The sequence below is a fragment of the Capricornis sumatraensis genome, chromosome 21, assembly GCF_032405125.1.
Source record: "Capricornis sumatraensis isolate serow.1 chromosome 21, serow.2, whole genome shotgun sequence".
In the NCBI taxonomy this organism is placed as follows: Eukaryota; Metazoa; Chordata; class Mammalia; order Artiodactyla; family Bovidae; genus Capricornis; species Capricornis sumatraensis.
In genome coordinates, this window is record NC_091089.1 from 57,180,423 (window position 1) to 57,203,055 (window position 22,633).

Here is a 22,633-nt window from a genome sequence, read left to right on the forward strand (position 1 = left end):
CATACAATTTCATCTCAGTAACACATGGTAAAATAACATCTTTTAAATAGTAAAATAAAGTAACAAACTTTTACTCATAATGATTCCAAAAATCTACAAAGAAGAAATATTCAGAATCTGACAATTTTTTTTTGTAATATTCATGGTATAAAAGGATTGCTCCTGCGAAAAATAAGCCAAATATATTTTTTATTTTTAAATTTAGTTTTTCTTCCTACTAGGGTGTACTACGGTCTATTTTATAGCAAAAAGAGCACTAGACAAACAAAGCTTTATAACAAAAAGCCAGGCACTGATACATGGTAAGTCTCTGCTTTTTTTTTTTTTTTCTTATCTTCACTTAATTGCATCACAAGTAACAAGAATGAAAAAGGCCACAGTTCATATATTTTCACCATTACATATGTCTATAATACTTGAAATGAGTATGGCAAAACCAGCACTGCACAAAGATGAGTCCACTTCAAGTCCCATGAGAAAGAGCATGTCTCTAAAGAAAAACAAACAGAACCAAACCAAAATAAAAAGAGCGGCCTAGAGGCCTTGGTGCCCCATTGTGTTGGAATTCCTCATATTCCATCTTGACTTTTTTTTTGTTTCCAGTCAGCCAGCAGACTAAATTTTTGTGCTTGTTTATGCTGAAATTGTTTCATTCCTGACTCAAGTTCACTTTTGGACACAGATCATATTCTGCCTGTTGGATCCAAGACGAAAATCCTCTTAACCCCAAGTCTTGGTTCAACACCCTCCCCACCCTCACCCCCCCAATCCCTCATCAAAATAAAGATCACAAATTAAAAAAAAAAAAAATCAAGAATTCGAAAAAAAAGCGAGAAACAAAAAAAGGAATGGGAAGACGGAATCAGAACCAGTTGCGTTACTGGGTGGACTGACCGTTGTATCAACATTAGTGTTCCTTGCAGCTACACAGAAGACAAATGGGAAAACTGGCTAGATGAACAGACCCCTAGTCTGCATATTCATAAATCACTTGAATGTGGAGGTGGATCAACCGTTCCAAGTTGCTTTCAAAGTCCAACTCTCTTAAACAGATCCCCAGCCTAAGTTTCATCATATACATAGTATAGTATGGACCCTTACGAAATGCCTGTATAGTACTTTGATCCTAACTGTCTTCTGCTAAATTTCATCTGAAAATCCAGCGCAGAATACCAATATCTTACCTGGGTTTGATAATCACAAAACAAGAAAAAAAACACACTAAAAAGGCTACATTCCCTTTCATCTTTTTTTTTTTTTTTAAATAGGGATACAACCCAATGTATATGGATGGCCGTGGATGTTTCTCCACCAAGCAAAAAGTAGTGAGCAGCATTGATGGCCGTTAGAAAAGCTTTCCACTTATTTCCAAAGGGAATTCCACAATAGAGGTATTACATGACTGATTAATGAATGGGTCAAAGCTGGTGAACAGTAAATTGCAGCTTTTACTCTGTTTGAGTGAGAACAAAACATAAAGCACCAATTTAAAAAAGAACCCAAGAACTACAATTTAATTCTTTTTTTGCTTTGTTTACAGATTTGAAAATCTCTAAATCAGCTCTATGAAAGCACCTTGATAATAACATGTATCAAAAGTGCCAATCTTAAAATGTACATCAATGCAGGGAGTGTTTCCAGTTCCCTAAAGAGTAAACACCGTACTTTCTTCTATACACTTATCCTGAATGTGATCAGAAGATACCTGCTTCCTATATAATATTGTTCCTAGGGATACCCGCCTTGATAAAGAGTATACAAAATGAGTGCAGAATGTACCACTAAAAGGAAATCTTCAACATACTGAGGGTACAAGTACACACATTATTCAGGAGGAGGGGAAGAGTATACAATATTGTCTTCCATGCCCTTCTCTGAGCCCCTTTGTTCGTCCATTTTCACAGGGAAGCCTCAAAATAACGTTTCATGAAGTCTGATTCCTGCTATTCTAAGGTTTTAATCCACCTCCACATTTTAGGAACTTATCAACAAATCAAAGTATTTCCGTTTTATCACTACTGAACATATTTACAGTTCTGAACACACACACAGCTAATCAAAATGTTTATGGGTTTGTAAAAGATGACCACGTGGTAACTATCTTATTTGTTCTTACATTTTCAGAAATGAACATAAAATTCAGATTCTTGTAGCTCACTATTTCATTTCAATGAGACGGTTTTGAAACCACACCGTTTTAAAAAAAAAAGAGAGAAACAAAAACTGATACAATGTATTAAAACACATAATAACAAGAGTCTACATGTAAAAATATAACTTTTACATACACAATTTCAAAATAATGATATGGTTGCCATTTGTTGCATAAAATTTACAAATGTATTTCATTACTATATAACTGGCAAAACAGGAGAACAGATGGAACATTTAGACCATTTCATGGGTTTATGGCATGTACTCAGTGCTGATAGGTGGAAAAACTACTTGAACAAGGGATTTTTTTTTTCTTAATACATGCCAAGATTGTGTGGCTGTAAAAATAGAAACGAGTTAGAGACGAAAGGATGCTGACAAATACTTAACTAGGAGCACTATTTCTTTACTGCACTATACACCAAAGTCAATCATTATAAAGATTCACAATGGAAGTTGGTTCAATTGTGCCCAGACGTCAAAGCTAGCTATCTGACGAGCTGCTGTGCCATAGCTTGTCTATGTTTCTATCAAATATGTTAAGTATAAACTTCATTCATACTGGCCAGAGAAATACTGCACTACCCCTCCTCAAGAAAGTGCAACTTAATGCTTTAGGACTTATAAGGCTTGAGATAATGCTGCATGACGATTGAATATTGGCATTTCTTTTTTCCCAGACAAAGGAGGAGGCAGTTAAGTCATTCTACATCTTAGTAAACCCATTTTGAAAAAAAAAAAAAAATCAAGAAAGCAACAAAATCAATCAGCTCTGTCACACTACTTGCAATTTTCTCATTGGATGGTTGTTGAACTTTACTTGTTTTTTTTGTTTTTGTTTTTTTCCAAAAATCTGACCATGTATTCAGAAACACCTCACTGCACACTACTTCGGCTACACATGTAGGTAACACTTTAATCATTTTGTTAAATCACAGCCACTTTGATTATGTTATGTTTCCGATGATATAAACATTGGAAGGCACGGTGGTAACATTGTAGCATTCTAACCTTGTACCTCTGAAAATCCCGGAAGAGGGCCACAAACAGCAACATTCCAATTCAGACAAACTCTTTGCCATGTCTTGGTAATGCTGCTTGGTAATATCTACACATGATGTGACTTTTAAGTCCTGTGTTCCCAAAAGACTGAAGAAACAATTTTCTACTTATTTATGAATGAAAAGCAACATCAGGGTCAGCATTTCATCCTGTACTACCTGCTCTGGAAGCAGAGTTGGCACTACAGGTTATGAGAACAAACCAGGGAGAGGGACAGAAATCAGACCCAAAAAAAAACCAAAACCAAAAAAAACACCTCCGTATTTACAGTAAAATCTTTCTTTTAAAAAAGTTAATCAGTACTATTTTTTTACAGGAGAAAAAAGTCTGAAACAAATGAACAAAAGCTTACCATAGTCACTAAATTTTTAATATATATTTATATATATATTTATATATATATTTGTCATAGGTCTATAAGATCCATCTGTTCCTCCTACCCTAAGGAATGGCTAATGTCATCACTTCGCTGTCATCAGGATATTTGCTGGTTTTGTTACGAGGGCAGCCGGGCTTCCCTTATTCGATATCCGGTCATTATAAACACTAGCTGACTTGAATACCAACAAAAACGGTCATGTCGTTTTTCTTCAGAAGTACACTTTTTCATTATTGCAAGTTTACAATTTTTTTTAAATTAAATATTTTTTTTCAGACTTACAAATTAATTATATACTTTTTTTTTTTTTTTTCCAAAAGAAGTTTAGGCACAAATGCATTGTTCCACAGTGTGGAAAGATTGCCATTCAGTCTCTGGGCTGCGTCTCAGCCTGCACACACTGCACATTCTGAATGATATGTTAAAGAGAGTCAACCCCTAAGTTGCACGTTTTTTTTCTTTTTTTTTGTTTTTCGGTTTTTTGATCATTGGGAATGCTGAAACCTCTTGCGTCTGCGATTCATAACTACTCAGACTTGTCTTATATTACAAAAAAAGGGGTTAAGGAGAAGTGTTTATGTGGGTTTAAGATAATACAGCTGTTAAGGAAGTGGTCTCTCGTATTAATGAAGCAATGTGGCAACTTGGACCTGAGAGAGAAGAGAGAAAGATGAATTAGTATGTTTGTAACAGAGAAGGGAAGCTTTCATTTTTAAATTCCGTCCCCCCCCCACCCCCCCAAGGTAGGGAAAATCAGTGTGCGCTTCTGGGTCAGATACGACTCTCAGGGCTGACGCCTGGGCGCCTGACACAGGGGGACGCCTTCGGAAACGGCTGGAACACACTTGCCCTTTCACATCTGTCCCATGTGGTTGGACGCGTCTCCCATGCCGGGGTGCGGGCCCGCCAAGGACAGCGGGGGCGGCTCCGAGGAGACCTTCTCTTCTTCCCTTCTCTTCAGACACGCGGCTTTCGGGTTCAGGTTCCTTTCTGTGGGACAGGAGAGCATGGAGGGCTGAGGTCTCACCCAGGGCTTCTGGTGTGGGGCAGTCATGCTACGCTTCTGCGGGTCTGCTCAGCCCTTCTCTCAGGTTCTGCCTTCCAGAACAAGAGGGCCGAGCGGGAAAATGCGCACCGCTGCGATTCCCTGGCTCAACCTCCCTCATCTGCCTGGGGCAACTCTGCGGGCGCTTACGGTCTAAGAAAGTCGGTAAAGCAAGTATTTGCTGTTCAGTCGCCAGGTCCCGTTCCCCTCTTTTCCGACCCCGGGGACCGCAGCCCGCCAGGCTCGTCCGTCCACGGGATGCGCCCCACAAGAAGGCCGGCGTGGGCGGCCGTGTCCCCCTGCTGGGGCTCCTCCCGCCCCAGGGATTGAACCCACGTCTCCTGCCCTGGCAGGCGGAGTCTTTACCCCGGGGCCACCTGGAAGCCCCAAGCGAAGATGCTGAGCTGGGATTGCTGAGAGGACCTAGGGTAACGTCCGTCCCAGCTGTAAGGGAACTCCCGGGGCTTCACTACAGGGGGAAGGGGGGCTGCCCTGTAGGCTGCCGCGTGGCTGAAACACGGGAGCGGCCCCGCAATGCTAGGGGTGCCTCGGCCGCGACCCTCGGGCTCCACCCTGACCTCCGCAAGGAACCCGGCCGCCCGCCCTGACCTCGGACTTGCTGCTCCAGGCTGAGGATGACGGCCACGGCCTGGTGGAGGATCAGGAGCTTGGTCTGCGGCTTGTCGCTCTTGAGGTGCAGCTGCACCATGCGGCCCAGCTCCTTGAACGCCTCGTTGATGTCGCGCACGCGCAGGCGCTCGCGGGCGTTGTTCGCCATCCGCCGCTCCTTCTCCCGCTCCGCCTTCTGCTCGGGCGTCAGGTCCTCGTCGTCGTTATTGCTGCGGACACAGGGGAAGACGCGGCATTTTCTAATGGGGGGGCGGAAAGGGACGGTTTCTAAATTCCCTCCGATTTCTTCCCGAGCTGTCGGGGAGCTTTCCCATCTCAAGCCCTTGTCCCTGGTGGAGTTTTCTCTCTGCCAGGGCTCGGCATTGCTTTAGGTGGTTATGACAGTCCCTGCGTGAGACATTCAAGAGTCTCACAGATATAAAACCCAAGCCCAACAGGAGAGGTTCAGACTGGGGTCCCAAGTGCACCGTATGGATAGAAGGGAGCCAAAAAGGGAAATCACGGCTCTGGTCCATAAAGCCAAGTGCGGCGAAGCACTGCACGGCCAACTCCGGCTCAAGCTACGCTTCAGGACCGCAATCCAGAAAGTGCTGGAGACCGAAACTGGTTTTGTTTTCTTTTTTTTAAAACTTTCATAATGTGACATGTGAACCAGAGGAAAACAAGGGACTGAAAAACGATGTGGATACTTCAAAATTAACACAATGCAGCTCTAACAGGATTAAGAAGGTCATCCATTCAAGACAATGAATGAGTGAACACGAGGGCCTGCTGTCTGCTAACCAGCTTGGAGGGCTTGATCAGGCCACTTACTGTATCCGAGTCTCACTTTCTCCATGTATTAAATATAGCAAGGTTAGAAAAACATCATCTCCATAACCTTTAACATTATGGATGTTTACGGTCACGAGACAGGTTGGGGAAACCTGAGTTTCAGGCAAACCCAACCCAACTCAACTAAAACTTACTGGTTATCAATGACCACGACCTCATTGTGAGACAAAAATGAAGCCGGAAAGCTGATCTCTGATTGTTGAGAACAGAAATGATTCACTCAAAGGCATGGTTGGAGCCAGCAGTCTGGAAAGACAAGGTGACTTCTACTTCTGGGTGAGATCCTGATAAGTTATAAACTTTTGAATGGGAGGCAGATAGGATGATGATGAGCTACTTGGAAAGCCTGTCATATCAGGAGGATTTCATGGCATCAAGGTTTCTAACTGTTTCTGGGGAATCACTTAAAAAAGAGGGGCATGGGAGATGCCTTAGAAAGAACAGAGCAAGGAACTCCAAGTGGGACAGTCTGAATTAACATGAACAAGAACCTTTTTTGAGCATTAGCGACATTAAAAATGAAGTATACTTCACTCAAAAACTCCATTATAAGGAGCAAAATGGCAGTGACCATCTGTAAGGATGTCAACCTAGAGATCTGAGCACTGACCCCAAGGACCAACAAGGTGAGCCTCGACCTTAATATTCCATGTATCTGAAAAGCTGAATCTGAATGAACATATGAATCACAACCTTTCAGAGCTGGAGGAACATGTGGGAAGCCATCTACTCACTTCAATGTACACTTAAGGAGTACTGGCTTAAAATCTATGCGTTCAGGACCTCCCTGGGGGTCCGGTGGTCTAGACTCTGCGCTTGCACTGCCGAGGGCCATGGGTTCAATCCCTGGTCAGGAAACTAAGATCCCACATGCTGCTTAGATGGGTCAAAACATTATTTTTTAAAAAAGTTAAAAAGAATTTAAAACATGAATGGCTCCAAGTCTTCCACTGTGAAGGATCTCTGTGTAACTTCCACATTGCAGTGAGGACGCATCATGACACAGAAGACCCAGTCAGGCAGAAATGGAGTGGATCCCTGGGCTGCAGCACATGCTGCCCACAAAGATGATGCACGCAAGTAAGCCAAGAGTACTTGCAAGGGAGGAAGACACCAAAGAAAGATGCTTTAAGCCTTGGCTCGCCTTCCTGTAGGTTAAACTCCCTTCCAGATGGGACTGTCTGCCTTGGATGTGTGCTGATGAATGCACAGCTGAACTGAGCCCATCAGAAAGCTCTCTTTCTCCGCCATCTGATTCTCTTCCTCACTTCCTCTGCCGGCCCATCTCTCTCCCATCCATGACCTCGGCCAACGCCAAGAAATTCAAGGTGACTGTGAATTCACGCCCACAGCCCACCACAAAAGTAAGATGTAACAAGCAAAATGAGAACAGAGTCGAGTTTCTGCTGGTCCTGTCCAGAAGGTAAAAATTTGGGTAATGTTTTTACATAGCAAACATATGCCACACTTTTTCCAAAGTGGGGCTGAACATGGGAAATTGTTTTCCAAGTGTATTCAGGCCAGTAATGAATGAGAATGGGTTATCCACTTACAAGTTGTTTATGCAAACAAAACTGCCTAGATTTGGAAAGCCTTGCCAGACAACAGTTTTGGAGTCCTAAGTGAACGTCAAGAGAGTGACCTTTGAAACAAGAAGGTTCTTAACAGCAAGTTTAAATGCTGCATTGAGACTTCAAAGAATGAACTAAAAATGCATGTGTTACGGCCACTAGTTAAGTTACCAAGAGTTGACTGAATTAACAGAGAAATTGCTAAGGATGTCAAAGGCCCTCCTGGGAACGTCTTATCATTCCAAGGCAAGAGTTAGGAAATGCCCAAGGGCCAGGAAACCACAGCAATGGTGGAAAGGTGTAAGCGCGAAGGTTCCAGAATTTTCAAAACTGTGGTAGAACTTAGTAACAAATATAACTACAAAGGCAATATGAAAAGATGGCATGTCCTTAATCCCTAAAGGACCCTAGGCATAACCTTGAGAACGACGGCCTCTAAAAGGGAGGAATCAGGACTTCTCTAGCGGTCCAGCGGCGAAGACTCTGTGCTCCCAACGCAGGAGCCTGAATCTGATCCCTGGTCAGGGAACTAGATCCCACAGGCCCACACTAAGACCCAGGGCAGCCAAACAAATGTTGTTTATAAAGGGAGGCACTGTCATAGTACAGCTCATTAAATTTCCAAATAAAAATTATCCAAGAGCACCAAGGCAAAGAACGTGGGTGTCACGATGTTCCAAAAAGTCCATCTGCTTATCAGATTACAGTTCAAGGAGACAGATTCTAATTTAAAGATATTGGGGAGCTGAGAAAACTGATCAGAAGGTATTTTCCTGCAATTGAATTTTCTGTAGAAAGGAGTAGCCAAGAAAAAAAATAGCAACATAGGTACTACTCTTATACATACATATATATATCTCTCAACACATGTAGACTTAGGCTGGGAAATCGGTACTTTCTCACTTTCAAGGTAAGGAAAAAGTTACAACTGCACATATATCAATTGAGCTTTCAATAGCAATAGGATCTCTTTTTAGAAGTATTTTCGGAAGAACATTTCTGACCAAATTCGTAGAATAAGCAGTCTTACAAATCGACTGCTTGCATTTGAATTGGTGATAAATTGTTTTTGCCGTTTTGTGTCATTATCAGCATTGGGTCCAAATTCATAAATGCAAAGGCAGTTTCGGCTTTCCTAGAGTACAGGTATCTCAAATGATACGTTCGTGCCTCTAGAGCAAGCCTTTCCTTTTTAATTTTTAGCTGCAGATTTACCTTCCAGGAAAAAACTGAATAGTTTCTTCCTGTTCTGTTCACTTCATCAAAGTCCAATAAAGGAATTAAATGAAGCGACAGTATTATATACTGTTACCTAGATCTTGACCTAGTAATGGATTTGATATCCTTCTTGTCGTCATCTAATTTCTTGTCCTCGGAAGATTTCGTGTCTTGCAGGTTTTCGTCACCCTCGTCGTCGGATTTGATCTCAGAGCTGCCGGAGGAGACACTCTGGCCCTGCAAGCCTGGTGGCATGCCTACAGACAAAAAAAAAAAGAGAGAGAGAGCAGGTGACACACCCACCAAAGCCTCGAGGCACAGACACACATGCCCCAGGCTGCAGGGCCGCTGGCTATTCATTTCAGACTGCCCAACTGTGTGATCCATCACTTTCCTCATCATCTTTAGTGAAGTTTCAAAAATGCACCTGCAGAAACAAGTTATCCCTGCATTGGCGCTGAGGTTAAATTCTATTTTGCAATCTTTTGGAGTAGATGGTAATTTCACTGTCTACAAAACATCAACTTAATTGCAATGAAAATCATAATCATGAAAATCACACACCTCAATGTTCTGATTAAGAACCCAAGTAAATATCAGCTATTATATTGAGTTTCTTCCATATGCAATGGTTTAATAGACAAATGTCCTTAAAATATAATTCCCAGGGAGTACGCTAAATACGTACAGTCAAGACTTCAATACATACCCTAATGATATTCTGAAATTAGGCTTCTCTTATCCTCGAGGAGTAATCAGTGTTTAAAAATGGTACATATGGAAAGCAGCTCAATGAAGACATTTCTAGCTCTTCCACTGCTCAACTTTCCAAGATCACAATATATCTTAAAACGTGGCCCAAATGCAATCATTTATTTCTAAGGTAGAAGCATGTCTGTTCAGTATTTCCTTCCATCTGTAATCTATGGTGTCCAGAATCTTGTCCCTCAAAATCTGATCAGGGGACCAGGAGTATGCTTATCCCCTGGAAGCCCATTAGAAATGCAGAACCCCAGACTAACTGAACCAGAATCAGCATTTTAACAACATCCTCAGGTCATGCTTGTACACAATAAGAAGGGCTGACCTAAGACAAAGAAAACCCGAAGGCTCTTTAAAAGAAAGGGCCATCAAAGTCTGACTATTCGGATAAAAATGGGCAGGCATGCCCACATATAGTTAACAATCAGATTCTTAGAATGCTTAATACTTGGACAAATGCTTACACATATCCGTTCTTGCGGCACTGTTAGCACATTTTATTCTCAATGTGAGGGCAATGGGGTATTACATAAGCATCTCTTGGTCATCGGGCCAGCCATTTGCAGAGGGACCTGGAACCCAGGTCTTGCTCCTGTGGCCCTGCCACCTGGGGTCTTGGAAAGCCGAAAGGAGTCAGGGGTATGGTGCAATCAGGACAGAGCCAGATGACTCATCCGACTGAGTCCCATTTTTGAAATGTACCTACATTTCCTTCCATCTTAAGCAACAAAAACCCATTTCCTTCCTTCCTCTTCATTTGGAAACATCACTGTCAGGCTACAACTAACCACATTAAAGGATCTGGATGAGCGCAATGTGGAAATAGCTAAAATCACATTTCCTCTCATCAGTATCTGGTCTCATCCCCTGCTGCAAACAGGAGCAGGGTTTCAGAAGATGCTGGAGGAAAACAGTTACCGAAGAAACACAATTAGCTGTCGACGTTCGAAAGCCTTTCCCATTTCCTTACCATCTTGTTACCGGAACGGCTTCGTGGTTACGGGCCAGTGCTTCCTGAGGGATGAATGCCAAGGAGGCACCGAGGCACACGGGGTCTACCGTTTCAGGGAAATGAGACGTGCCCCTCCAAGGTGGACCTACCTCTGTAAGGGTCCTGGGGTGGGTTCAGATCAGGGGAAGTTGCCGACTGGACAGGTAGCTGCGGCACCGGGACCTGGTTCGGAACGAGAGAGTGGCTGCCTCGCAGGGCCACGCTGTCTTCACGATGGGCCCCGACCTGAAAGAGCCAGAGGGACGGCGGAGGTAAGTGGGCATCAGAGGTGCGACCGCAGGGCCCCAAGGAAGGAAGACCAGCCTTTGAAAACAAGACTCCCCAGTGCATTTCACTAGAGGGCGCTGAAGGATCATACATGCAGCTACAGTCCTCAGCGGAAGGGAAAAAAAAAAAAAAACACAACGCTCAGTAAGATGCTGTGCTGTACATCCAGTGACAAATATGGCAGAGGAGCTCAGGCAGGTAAAACGTCAAATTGTCTCCCAGGGTGCTGCGGTGGAGCGTACTGATTCGCACCCATCTGCCTTCTATCATGTCCGCCAACAGATCTGACAATTATCTTAATGCCCATATGCTTAATTGTGGGCTTCTCAATTCCCCCATTGCTATCGGAAATCCTACAGGAATTTCAATTTGGCATTCGACTTTCATTTCAGGGGATAAGATTCTCAGGCCTGCCATGTTTTTCTTTTTTTTTTTTTTTCCATAATGCCAGCTAAGCCTCTGACAGCGGAAGCTACAGCAGTATGGGACGTAGCCCCTGCTCGGTACAAATATAATAAAATGTCACCTGGCTTTCCAAAACTGGCAGCCCATTCCAAATTAATGTTTACTGTATTTCATCAGCTGCTGAGTTCCAAATCCAAAGGGGGACCGTTTCTGCCAATGCCACCATACCGGAAAATGTACCAATAAAGGTTTTATTAAACACACCAGTAATGCCATCATTGCCATGCAAAGATGTTTGGACATTTTTCCATTTTTTTTTTTAAACTATTCTGATCCTAGATAGACACCATATTGGAAACACTCTCGATGACTCCAAGAATAAAATTATAGAGTACAGCATGATGACTGGGTCTGGGAAAAAAAATACTGCTGAGTTTTTTATTAATTACTACTACCTACTCTGGGGTCCAGAGATGTTGAACTTATGGCACTGAGACAGCAATAGCTGACTTTTATAGTGAACGCCTTCAAGGAAGACCATTGACCATTTGGAAACCAAGAGGACCCGTGAGTCAAGCTTCAGTGGCATTCCACGTAATTATCTGTTAGTGTATTGTTTGGTGGGTCTAACACTAAAAGTATCTCTCCATGAATTTACACTGCTATGAATCAAAGAGTGTATGTTTTTCCCCAATCCGAAATTGAAAGCCACAAAGCAAAATCTTCACTCTTTAGCTACCCAGTGTTTTAAAAGAGTATTTTCGCCAAGCGCAACAATAAGAATCTGAACTGCAACAATAAAATGCACAGAACCAGATGAAGCATGTGCTATCTCAAGATAGCCTAGTATGAACTGTCACCTTTACAGACTCCAAAACAATGCAGAAGATGATGATACAGAGGGAAGGGGGAGGACCATATAAATCATACTAACTGCTGAGATTCAAAATACAGCAGGAATAAAACTATTATACAGAGAATGGATAAACCACAAGGTCCTACTGCACAGCACAGGGAAATACATTCAATGTCCTGTGATAAACCATAATGGAAAAGAATATGAAAAAGAATGTATATACATATGTATCCACTGGACAGCAGAAATTAACACAGCGCTGTAAGCCAACACCACGTTTTTATAATTTTTTAAATTTCAAAATAATTTTTTTAAAAAGTTAAAACAAAATACAGCAAGAAGAGCACAGGATTTAAGGACTCGGGCACACCGGGAAGTTTAGATGAATGTTGCAGCTGAGGGATCTGGGGAGCTTCATGCTGTCTGTCCTCTGGGTGCCTGTGTCCCTCCCCAGAGCAGTCTGGAAGGTGGCTCGTTCCTATTGACATGTGGGTGCTTCAGGTATATTAAGAACCTGATTATCTTCCAAAACAGCTACTCCATCTCCAGCACAAGTTGGCCTCCTTGGACACTGCAGCCACTGGTCCTGGATTTAACTTCCAGAGCTCCGCGGCGTAAGCGTCAGCCCTTTTCACATACTGAGCACTACCGCCACGCCTCTCCTGCCTTGCACCTGTAACAGAAGCCTGACCTCTCGCAGGCAGACCGTGCCCACCCAGCTCCCTGCAGCCGTTTCTCACTGTGTATGTTTTCATTTCCCTTTCATACCAAAGAATGATAGCTTTTTTCCACTTTTATATTTGTGCAATTAGAAGACTGATTCAATCAACAACTATCTTTTCATTCTAAGATGTCAACTTGAAAGCATGAATTTTACAGGCCCTGATCAAATGGTAGCTCTTTAGCGAAGACCGTTATTAAGTATAACCTAAATAATTATCCAACTGCTGATTCATAGTTACTGGCCTTCCCAGTGGATTACATTTCTCTCCACAAAGGATGAGTCTAAGTTGGAATCGCTGAAGGTAACCACCAATCTGAGCGTGGCAGAGACTCCCATACCCTCCTTCTATTTTAGAATCATTCTGTTAAAACCCTCAAGCCTTCTTTGTGGGCAACTGAGATGCAATTCAAGGTTAAGACATTGCTTTTCAATTAAAACATATTCAGTTATTAATCCAGAAATTTCTTTTTTTTCCCTTCTAGATCATGTTTAGTTCTTAAAAGAACCCACACCCAATGACCTTTCTATTTTCTCTGCCTCAACTATTATGATAGACAGCATAACTAAGTGAAAATTAACACAATATGAGAGTTAAAAATATGTAGATTCTAACTGTAACTGGTTTCTTTACTTGTTATAAATCTTGGGTAAGTTACTCAAACCCAAAATGGAGAAAACAACATTGGAAGTGACAGTGAATAAATCTCAGGTTTATTGCAAGGAGCAGCAGTATGCAAGACAGTTGGTACACAAAGGTGCACAATAATTACCAACACTGTTAGCTGTTTCAGCTGAAAATACTTGCTTACTACATATAAGTAAGAGTCTACACAGTTTAAGAAACCTGAGAAGTCAGGCTACTTTCACTTATGATCCTCTTTGCACTCTATGTTGTTCATGTCCATTTGGTTTTAAATCTTTCTCCTGCAGAATGACAGCGAAATCTTAAATGATCCATAAATATGTTTGAGAAGGTGGCTGTTCTGACTAGATGTTGGCTTTTATCCACGCATATTACCTAACTTTAATTTTCTAAAGATCACCTGAGAGCCCCTGAAATAATACATTCTTTTCCATAAAGGAAGTTGAAACCATTCTCTGTGCTATCAGAAAGGTCTCTCTTGTAGTATATTTCGGGAACAAATGGATCAATAACGGTAGGTGTAGATCCATGGATCCATCTGATCAGCTTGACTCTCCAGGATCCATTCCATTGCCCGTGTCTGTGGAATAATACTCCAATTTGAAGAATTAGCTTTGCTCTGCTTGCTTCCTTGGCCACAGACAGCATTTCCTAACCCTATTTACTTCTCCCTCAGAAACATTATTTCTGGTCACATAAGAGACAAGGAAAAAAACCACAGTGAATGGCCAGCACAAACCCATCAATAGAATAACTCAGAAATAGATGGCAAGACCAATACTGCCGTCTGTATATGTGAGAGTCAGGATTTGCCCACTTACAAATACATAATAATGTGACTAGAAAAAAAGCAGATTCCTTTAACCTACAAATCAATTCTAAGGATGGCACCCAGAAAATCCATATTTCATTAAAGTCCTATTTTGAGAACCTTTTCATCTAGATAAGCAATGAAGTTAAAAGGCAGCCAATGAAAACAGCTTTATCAATACTGATTGTAAATTTTTTTGCAGTCTTTAACAATAGAGTCTTCTTATAGTCACATACCATATGGTTTTAGATATATCTATGCTAAAAATAGAAGACAGAACTAAAATATAAACATTATTCAATAATTGCTAATTGATCAGAGAGTATATTTATTAATTCAGCAAATCTAGCTGATGTGGTCATTCTGGAAGGTGCTGGGGATGCATGGTGAATAACTTAGATGTGGGCCCTGGCCCATGTGGGGCTTACAGTGATCCTTGGTAGAATTTTCATGGAGTGATCAATTTACTGAGGTGATTTGAACAGCAAGGACCAGAAATTCATTCCGCCTTGCTCAGGTAAAAGGAGATTTAACAGGAAGATTTCTTTTTTTAAATTTTATTTATTAGAGGATAATTGTTTTATAATGCTGTGGTGGTCTCTGCCATACATCGACGTGAATCGGTCATCATTATATACATATCCTCTCCTCCTGAGCCTCCCCTGCCGCCTTCATCCCGCTATGTCACCCACAGCACCCGGCTGGGCTCCCTGTGTTACACCCCCGCTGGTTACCTACTTCACATGGCAGCGTATACACACGAAAGCTACTTTCTCACGGTGCCCTGCCCCCCTTCCCCCGCGGCGTCCACGAGGCTGTTCTGTATGTCTGTGTCTCCATTTCTTCTCTGTAAATAGCTTCGCCAATACTATTTTTCTAGATTCCATATAGGTATTTGTTAATATAGCATATTTGGTTTTCACTTTCTGACTTATTTCACTCTGTATAGCCAGTTCTAGGTTTATACTCTTCATTAGAATGGACTCAAATTTGTTCCTTAGGAATAAAACTACCATATGACCCAGCAATCCCACTACTGGGCACATACCCTGGGAAAAATCAGACTTCTAAAAGACACATGCAGCCCTGTTCCTGGAGCACTACTTACAACAGCCAGGACATGGGTGCAGCCGAGATGTCCATTGACAGGCGGAGGGACATGGATGAAGAAGTTGTGGTACAGGACGGAATATTACTCAGCCATAACAGGAAGATTTGGTGACTAAAGCTCAGGGCCTGGGGAACTCCTGTGACCTACGGCCATCCCTTGTTCCCCAGGGGCCATCCCAGCCTCTCCCACCCCTGCTGGTACCTCTCTCTCTGGCTTCTGCCCACTCTGGACCACACCCTGGACTCTTCTTTCACAGGGGCTCCCAGTACATCCTTCCAGGTTCTGAACCTGCCCCTAACTCCCTCTTTGTTTTAGTATTTCTGAGTTCAGAATGCTGAGATCATCTGAGGGCCTGGCTCATCATTCTGAAGCAGAAGTGGACCATCCCATGAACAGGTCAGCCTGGAACCAGATGTCCCCCTCCTCCAATTTGGTAGGGCATACCCAAAGGTCCAGCGGTAAGGAATCTGCCTGCCAATGCAGGAGACATGGGTTCAGTCCCCGGGTTGGGAAGATCCCCTGGGGAAGGAAACGGCAACCCACTCCATTATTCTTGCCTGGAGAATCTCATGGAAAGAAGACTGGTGGGCTACAGTCTTATTATAAGGTTGCAAAGAGTCAGACACGACTGATTCGAGTTAGCACACAAATATATATACACACTCACACATGCATGCACAGAGAGGAGGGGAGCAGAGTTTAGGGATAAACTACTTCCTGGAGTTTTCATTTTAAAACTCTCTCTCTGTGTCTCTGTGTGTGTGTGTGTATGTAGATGCAGATATGAAAATCACTTTCGTTTTATCATTGAGGGGAAAACCATCATAGTCCACCAACTCAAGCCGAGGCCAAGATGTCTAACTGAATTACAAAATTTAATAGCTGCCACAACTCCTCCAACATAAACAGATTTTAAAGATATGCAACTTCAAATGAGGTGGCTGCTGGCAACGCTGTTTTTATGCGGGGATGCACGGAGAGTGCCCTGGTAAATATCCTTCTCCTGATCCTCGAGCTCACAACAGACATCACAAACAAAAAAGGCATTCAGTGTTTCTGCTCTCTTTGTTTCCAGGGAGTATTATGAAAGTAATTATTCTGTTGTATTTAAGAGGCCTATTGCATGGATGGGAAAATGTATTAAATTTCATTTGGCAGTTATTCAATCCTTGTTAATGTTATCTCCAGCGATAACTGCTTCAAAACAGGCTTTCAGACCTCAGTTCCTTCTCCCCTACCATAATCCTTCTAAAAGAGTATAGGGTGGGAACTTTAGGAAATTTGTCATCAGTTTTTAGATCCAGAGATAATGACACAAAACCAGAAATGCTGTTAGAAACATTTTGGTATCTCAAAATCAAAGTCTGTAATTAATGGCATCGTGTTCAAAAATTTCCTTTTGACAGAGGTGTTTTTTAGAAAGAAGGAAAATAACAACAAGAGAATGGGCCCAGAAAAAAAGTCCTGGTAACTTTTACTTTTCTCTTTTAACTTTCTCTTGTTTTGCCATAATCATTAAAAAAAAAATGTTGATGGGCTTTTTACTGTAATTAGACACCCATTGACAGAGAAAACAGTTTTGGTGTCTGAACTGTAATCTCCTCATGAAATATCAATTATACATGACAGTCAGAGAGTGCTCGATTTCAGTTTCAATTATCTTGCCAGATCTGTGTCATAACAGAGGAAAGCAAACATTTTCTCAAATGTGCAAAAAATATCATTGAGTCCAAAAGGGGCATCTTTTACAGAGGTGGGAAGTGGTCTTGCAAACTTCAATAGCTCACAGATGGGAACTCGGAAGTTCATGAAATAGCAGTGGTAGATATTGAGAAACAGTATCAGAGGCACTGAATTCTGTAGAAAACGAGAGTAGGCTCTGCAAACCAACTCTTTCATGTGAGAAAGCTGTGGCATCTGGGAGACCCTTCAACCACGAATATAATTTCCACATTCCTCAGTTTTAAAAAATTAACAGACCATTTTTAAAAATTCATGTGATTACACACTGAAAGGACTTTTCACTCAAGTCAGATCTGGATTCAATTCTTTAGTTTGGATCTCGATTCTTAAAATGTTCACTGGGAGAAAACCTAATTTTCTTAAAAAAAATTTCCCCTCCCCAGAAATCTCACAGCTTCAACTATGCTTTATCTGAAAACGGAAGGTATTTCTTAACTGGGCAATTCTTGGAAATGAAGTTAACGCTTATTCCCCAGATGATAAAATAACATTCGAAAGGATTTAAGCTTGTCTAAACGACCCTGACCTTGGCAGTGTTAACCTGTCACGGGGTCAGCCGGGCTGAAACTCTCATGATGTCCACCAAAATGGTTAAAAATAAATGATTCTGTGATCGAGTTTGAGAAATGCAAATGGCAGTTATGTGATTTCAGTTCATCTTTTTTTTTCCCCCCCTTAACTCAAGTTTCATCTATTAAAACTGTTTCATTTCTCTCCTCTGTATCCCCACCCTCTGCCCCCAATACTTTACATCACTTTCCTACACCGGAAACTAGAACTGGATGAAGCCCATCGGGCGGGGGGCCTTGGGGGCTGGTTAGCAGAGTCCACTCCGGCCCTTCCTGGCCCCAGGATGGGGGGAACTAATCCAAGCCTAGTGAACTAAGCCCACGCAGCACAGAGATTATGGTGCAAATTTGCAGTTACTCGTAAGCAGCTTCTTTTGCTAGAGTGAAGGAAAAGACAACTGGACACTGGATATGTGTCGGAATTTCCGGTCCCTGCAGAATAAACACACCTGTGTCTGGCTGCCTGGCACACAAAGTGCTCTGCAGCTGGCCCAAGAAGCCTGTTACTAGGGATTTATCCTTAACTAACAGGCTTTCATTTAAAACATTTTTAAAAATTAATGTTTATTGGAATTTAGTTGACTTACAAAGCTGTGTTAGTTTCTGTTATATAGCAAAGTGAATCAGTTACACGTATACATTTACCCACTCTTTTGCAGAGTCACAGATGTAGAAAACAAACATGGTTACCAAGGGGAAAAGGGGATAAACTGGCAGACTGGGACTGACATATACACACTACTATATCTACAGAAGGTAATAATCTACTGTACAGCCCAGGGAACCCTACTCAATACTCTGTAATGACCTCTACAGGGGAAGAATCAGGCCTTTATGTTTAAAATGCTCTTCTTTGTTATGCAAGTAACACCTGCTGATTGTAACATTTTTGGAAAAGCAGTGGAAGTGTAAAGAAGCTTGTGTAACAAAACATTTCTTCCCCATCCCTTCTGAAATACTCAGCGTGTAAATGCTGTATCCTCTGCCCTTGGGCCCTTGCACATCAAGATTCTTGCATGGCTTTTCACTGTCCTATGGCTTAAGTCTAACATAGCTTATCAATACCTTATGCTTCACCTGGACACCAAAGGAGCACGCTGGTACCCTCCTGTTCAAATTTCTTCATCTCCATCTTCAGTTACCTGCTTGTGACCTCTCGTTTGGTGCCTTTACTCCCACATCCCCAAGGCCTAAGCTGAGCCTTCCATCTTCTGTCCCCCGGGACACAAGGGCTAGTTCCCTCCCCAGGACCCACTTTTATTTGTCCTACAGACTCCCTTACTCTCATTCCTCCTAGTCTGCCTGGGTCTCTAGGACTCTCAACATCTTGTTGGATCTGGAGAGGGCTCTCCCCTAACTGTTAATGATGGACATCACTCGAGGCCATTGCCTAGTAGGGCAGGGCATACACTCCAAGGATGTTGTTTGGCTGCTATTCACAAAGCCTATACCTCTTCTGAAATGTAAGCACCCCAAAGGCAAGCACTGGGTCCTTGTATAGGACTGTAATATCACAAGGTGCAATTACGTACTTCCTAAACTGTCAGGGATGACACCAGTGGCATATATCCTGTGAGACACTCTGAAATCTAAAAGCTTTTGGTATTGGTGACTATAGGTCAGCCATTTTCTATTAAAAAAAAAAAACCATTTCATTTAATTCAAAAGGCCTTAGGAATGGCTATTATGTGTATGCAAGCCACTGCAGGAAAAAATAATAAAAGATAGATGTGTGTATTACTTCGTGGCCTCTCATATCTTAACAGCAGATTAATATAAAAAATACTATAAAAGGCAAAATAAGATGAATGTCATAAAGGAGTATAAGGTCATGCAGGGTTTTAAAGGATGAATGAGATCATATCAGATGGAGAAACCAGAGACAACCTCAAGAAAACGGTATTGTAGACAGGGTTTGAAAAATGAGTAGAATTTTGATACAGATTAACATCTCAACTTTAAATGAAAGTTCCTATTTTTACAACAGTTAAGTGCCTATATATATGTATACACATATATATATATATATAAAGTAGCTAAGGACTGCACATCAACCTGTTTCCATACTGTCAGATGACATATTTTGGGAAAAAAATCAGACTTTGGTAAAGCCCTTTATAAACCTCAATGGCTCTGTTACCAAGTGAACAACATAGGGCATTCTGGATACAAATGGTACCTCACTGTATGTGTGTATTACTGGCCCAAATGATTCACTCTTATTTAACTGCAATGAAGTCTTTCATCTCCCAGCTATACAATAATAGTTTCCATATGACCAGTGGCTCTGCTATAAATAAGATCAAAAGCAAAAGAAAGGATTTAATAAAAGAAAATGACATTAAGAGTAGCATTAAATCAGGGGGGAAAATACCAATATCCAGCTCTTCATTTTTTTTTTTTGAGAATAAAGCTCTACAGAGTACTAAGCAACTTCCCTCAATATGCCATGAAAAGGTATTTACAAGTAGTAAGCATGTGCAGAATCCATTTGCGTAGGACTCAGAGTGGCCAAGATTAATTTGGGGGGGTGAGAGGGGGGCAGTGGGGCAGGGGGCGGGAGAACACTCCTGTGCAGAGGCAGGCTGAGAACAGGTACCAGCCTCAAGAGCCAGCTGCACAGGGCAGAGTTCAAGGGAACGTGTCAGGGGCAGATTTCCACTGGTTTCTCTGGCCTCTTCTCTTATTTTATGGAGATGGGCTTTTTGGTAATCCTGAGTTTCTCAGAGAGTCATAACATTGCTCAACCCTAGTACTTCAGTTCTGAGAAAGGAAGTTTTTTTTGGCAATGCACAGTGATTTGATATGAAGAGCCAACTTCCCAAACAAATTTTCTTCTAGTTCTTTAAAAAAAGAAAAAAAAAAATTACAATGTTAATCTCTATCCCCGACTGGATAAACAGCTGCTAATAACCGCCAGCTCCCAGGGGAAGAGGCCGTTTCCTTTCATCTTCAGGCTGGTGGATATCTGACGTGCACTGGACTTCAGTGGTTCCACATGCTCTGCACTTGGCCTGTTTCAAAACCGCCCCCTCCTGGTCCTGCCAACTCGGGTTCCTTTTCTGCCTTTTCCTGAGATTCGCCTCTGTGAACTCGGAGGACAGACCAAGTTCTGGGGCTGTTTATTTGAAACGATGGTTCTTTTTACTGTGGGTGTATTTAAAGAGGAAATTCAAGGGCTTATAACACCTAACAGAAGTTAAAGCCTTGGACCTTTGTATTTGAAGCCTTGGGAGGGAAACAGCCAGTTCAGAGGGAGCTAATTATTCACTCGAGGGCTGGCTATGTTCAAAGATGCTCAATTTCCAATAGCGTCGCTAATGCTATTACTTTATCAGTTTGCGTCCTAAATAAAGGAACCAACTTCAACACTTTTTCCTCTAATAGGAAATACCCTGCAGAAGATTATAGGGCCAACTGGGCCCCAGAGTCCTTCTCACTTGTCCCTGAGCACCTGCTTTTACTGGTGACCTCAGTTCTACACCTCAAGATTCAGACATTTCTCAAAACAGCTTTTTAAACAAAAACCAGCTGTTCCCCATCTAGACTACAGGGGGAAAATTTTTGGGCGGCTTATAGAAACATTACCCAGAGACGACCGTTCTCCAATAACTTTCACACACTTGCAGCTCCAAACCAGACCCGTCCCTGCGCAGAAGCTGGGGAGCAGGCAAATGTGAAATTAAAATGTGGAAATTCAACACCGTGGTTTTTGACAATACATCCAATTAAGTGCTTGAAATGAATGTGGCTATTGTATCAGGACAATGCAAAAGATCTCATTTAACTAATACTGGACAGAGCTTTTGGTTAAACTCCACTTTATAGTTCTGAGTTGATTTATGGATCCAGAGGAAGCTATCATTATGCGAAACTGTGAAAGTCAACCATTTAGGTGGAATCCTCGCATTTCAGAAATTCGATGTTACAGCTTCTCCTCCCCCGCCCCCCCAGCTTTCCACTCCTAAAGCTGCTTTGCCGAAACCCTCTTCTTATTTCAAATCCATTTTACACTTCTGTTTTCTAAGCAATGAAGATACTTTTGATTTTGGGAAAAAAAAGATCTACAACCCCAATAAAAGTTAAAATAACACAACAGCCACAGGTTTTGAAAAAAAGAATAAAATGGCCAAGGCCTAGGCTTGGCTTTTTTTTTTTTTAAGGCTTGGCTTTTAAACGGTGCCAAGTTGCTCCGGCATTTTCTGTTTTGGTATGAATGACATAACTGAATTACTTCATGAGCTGCTACTTTAATTCCTAAGGGTGGAAAATTCCATGAGTTAATTTAATTTGGATGCAAAAAATATACATGAAAATTCACTCTTCCTGTGGACTCCCCTGTGAAAGATGCGAGCCAGTTGCTGAGCTGCTGTGCTCCGAGGGGGGCTCCAACCCACAGCAGCCTGCCTGGCGCACTGCACTGTCGCGCCCTTTTCTTACTTCCATTTGGGCGCAGAGGACCCCTGATGTGCCGCGTATTTTTTTGGATCCTGTGGATTCTGTGGGGCTGTAATGCCCCATCGAGCCTGACTCTGTTGAAACTCAATGCTGACTCTACTATGTGCTCAGTGACACCTTCTCCAGGAAGCGTTCCCTGGCCATCCTGAAGGCTGGTCAAGGTCTGCTCTTCTTCCAAATCACTTCTCAGGTGACTTAACGCATTATCGACCAGGGGATTTCTGCGGAAACTCACACACATGGGCAGCAATTTATGTAAGCAAATACAGAAACGTCTCTGGTCAATAATGTTCGGGTAACAAAAGATGGATTAATACATCTCTGGTTACTTAATCATTCCACCCTCCATGGCAGTTGGTTAGGCACACACTTGTATTAC

At 42.2% G+C, this 22,633-nt stretch overlaps 1 protein-coding gene across 1 annotated transcript in view; it reads right to left on the minus strand.

Moving 5' to 3' along the window:
- Positions 1-4,177: 4,177 nt before the first annotated feature.
- The window catches only part of TCF4 (transcription factor 4), a 377,007-nt gene continuing 358,551 nt past the window's right edge, over positions 4,178-22,633 (minus strand). The window contains exons 15-19 of the mRNA XM_068993643.1: positions 10,757-10,892; positions 8,988-9,150; positions 5,250-5,479; positions 4,445-4,585; positions 4,178-4,245 (exon numbers count right to left, since the gene is read on the minus strand). Of these exons, the coding sequence (XP_068849744.1) occupies positions 4,449-4,585; positions 5,250-5,479; positions 8,988-9,150; positions 10,757-10,892 (666 nt within the window). The 3' untranslated portion in view covers positions 4,178-4,245; positions 4,445-4,448. The remainder of the gene's footprint in view (positions 4,246-4,444; positions 4,586-5,249; positions 5,480-8,987; positions 9,151-10,756; positions 10,893-22,633) is intronic.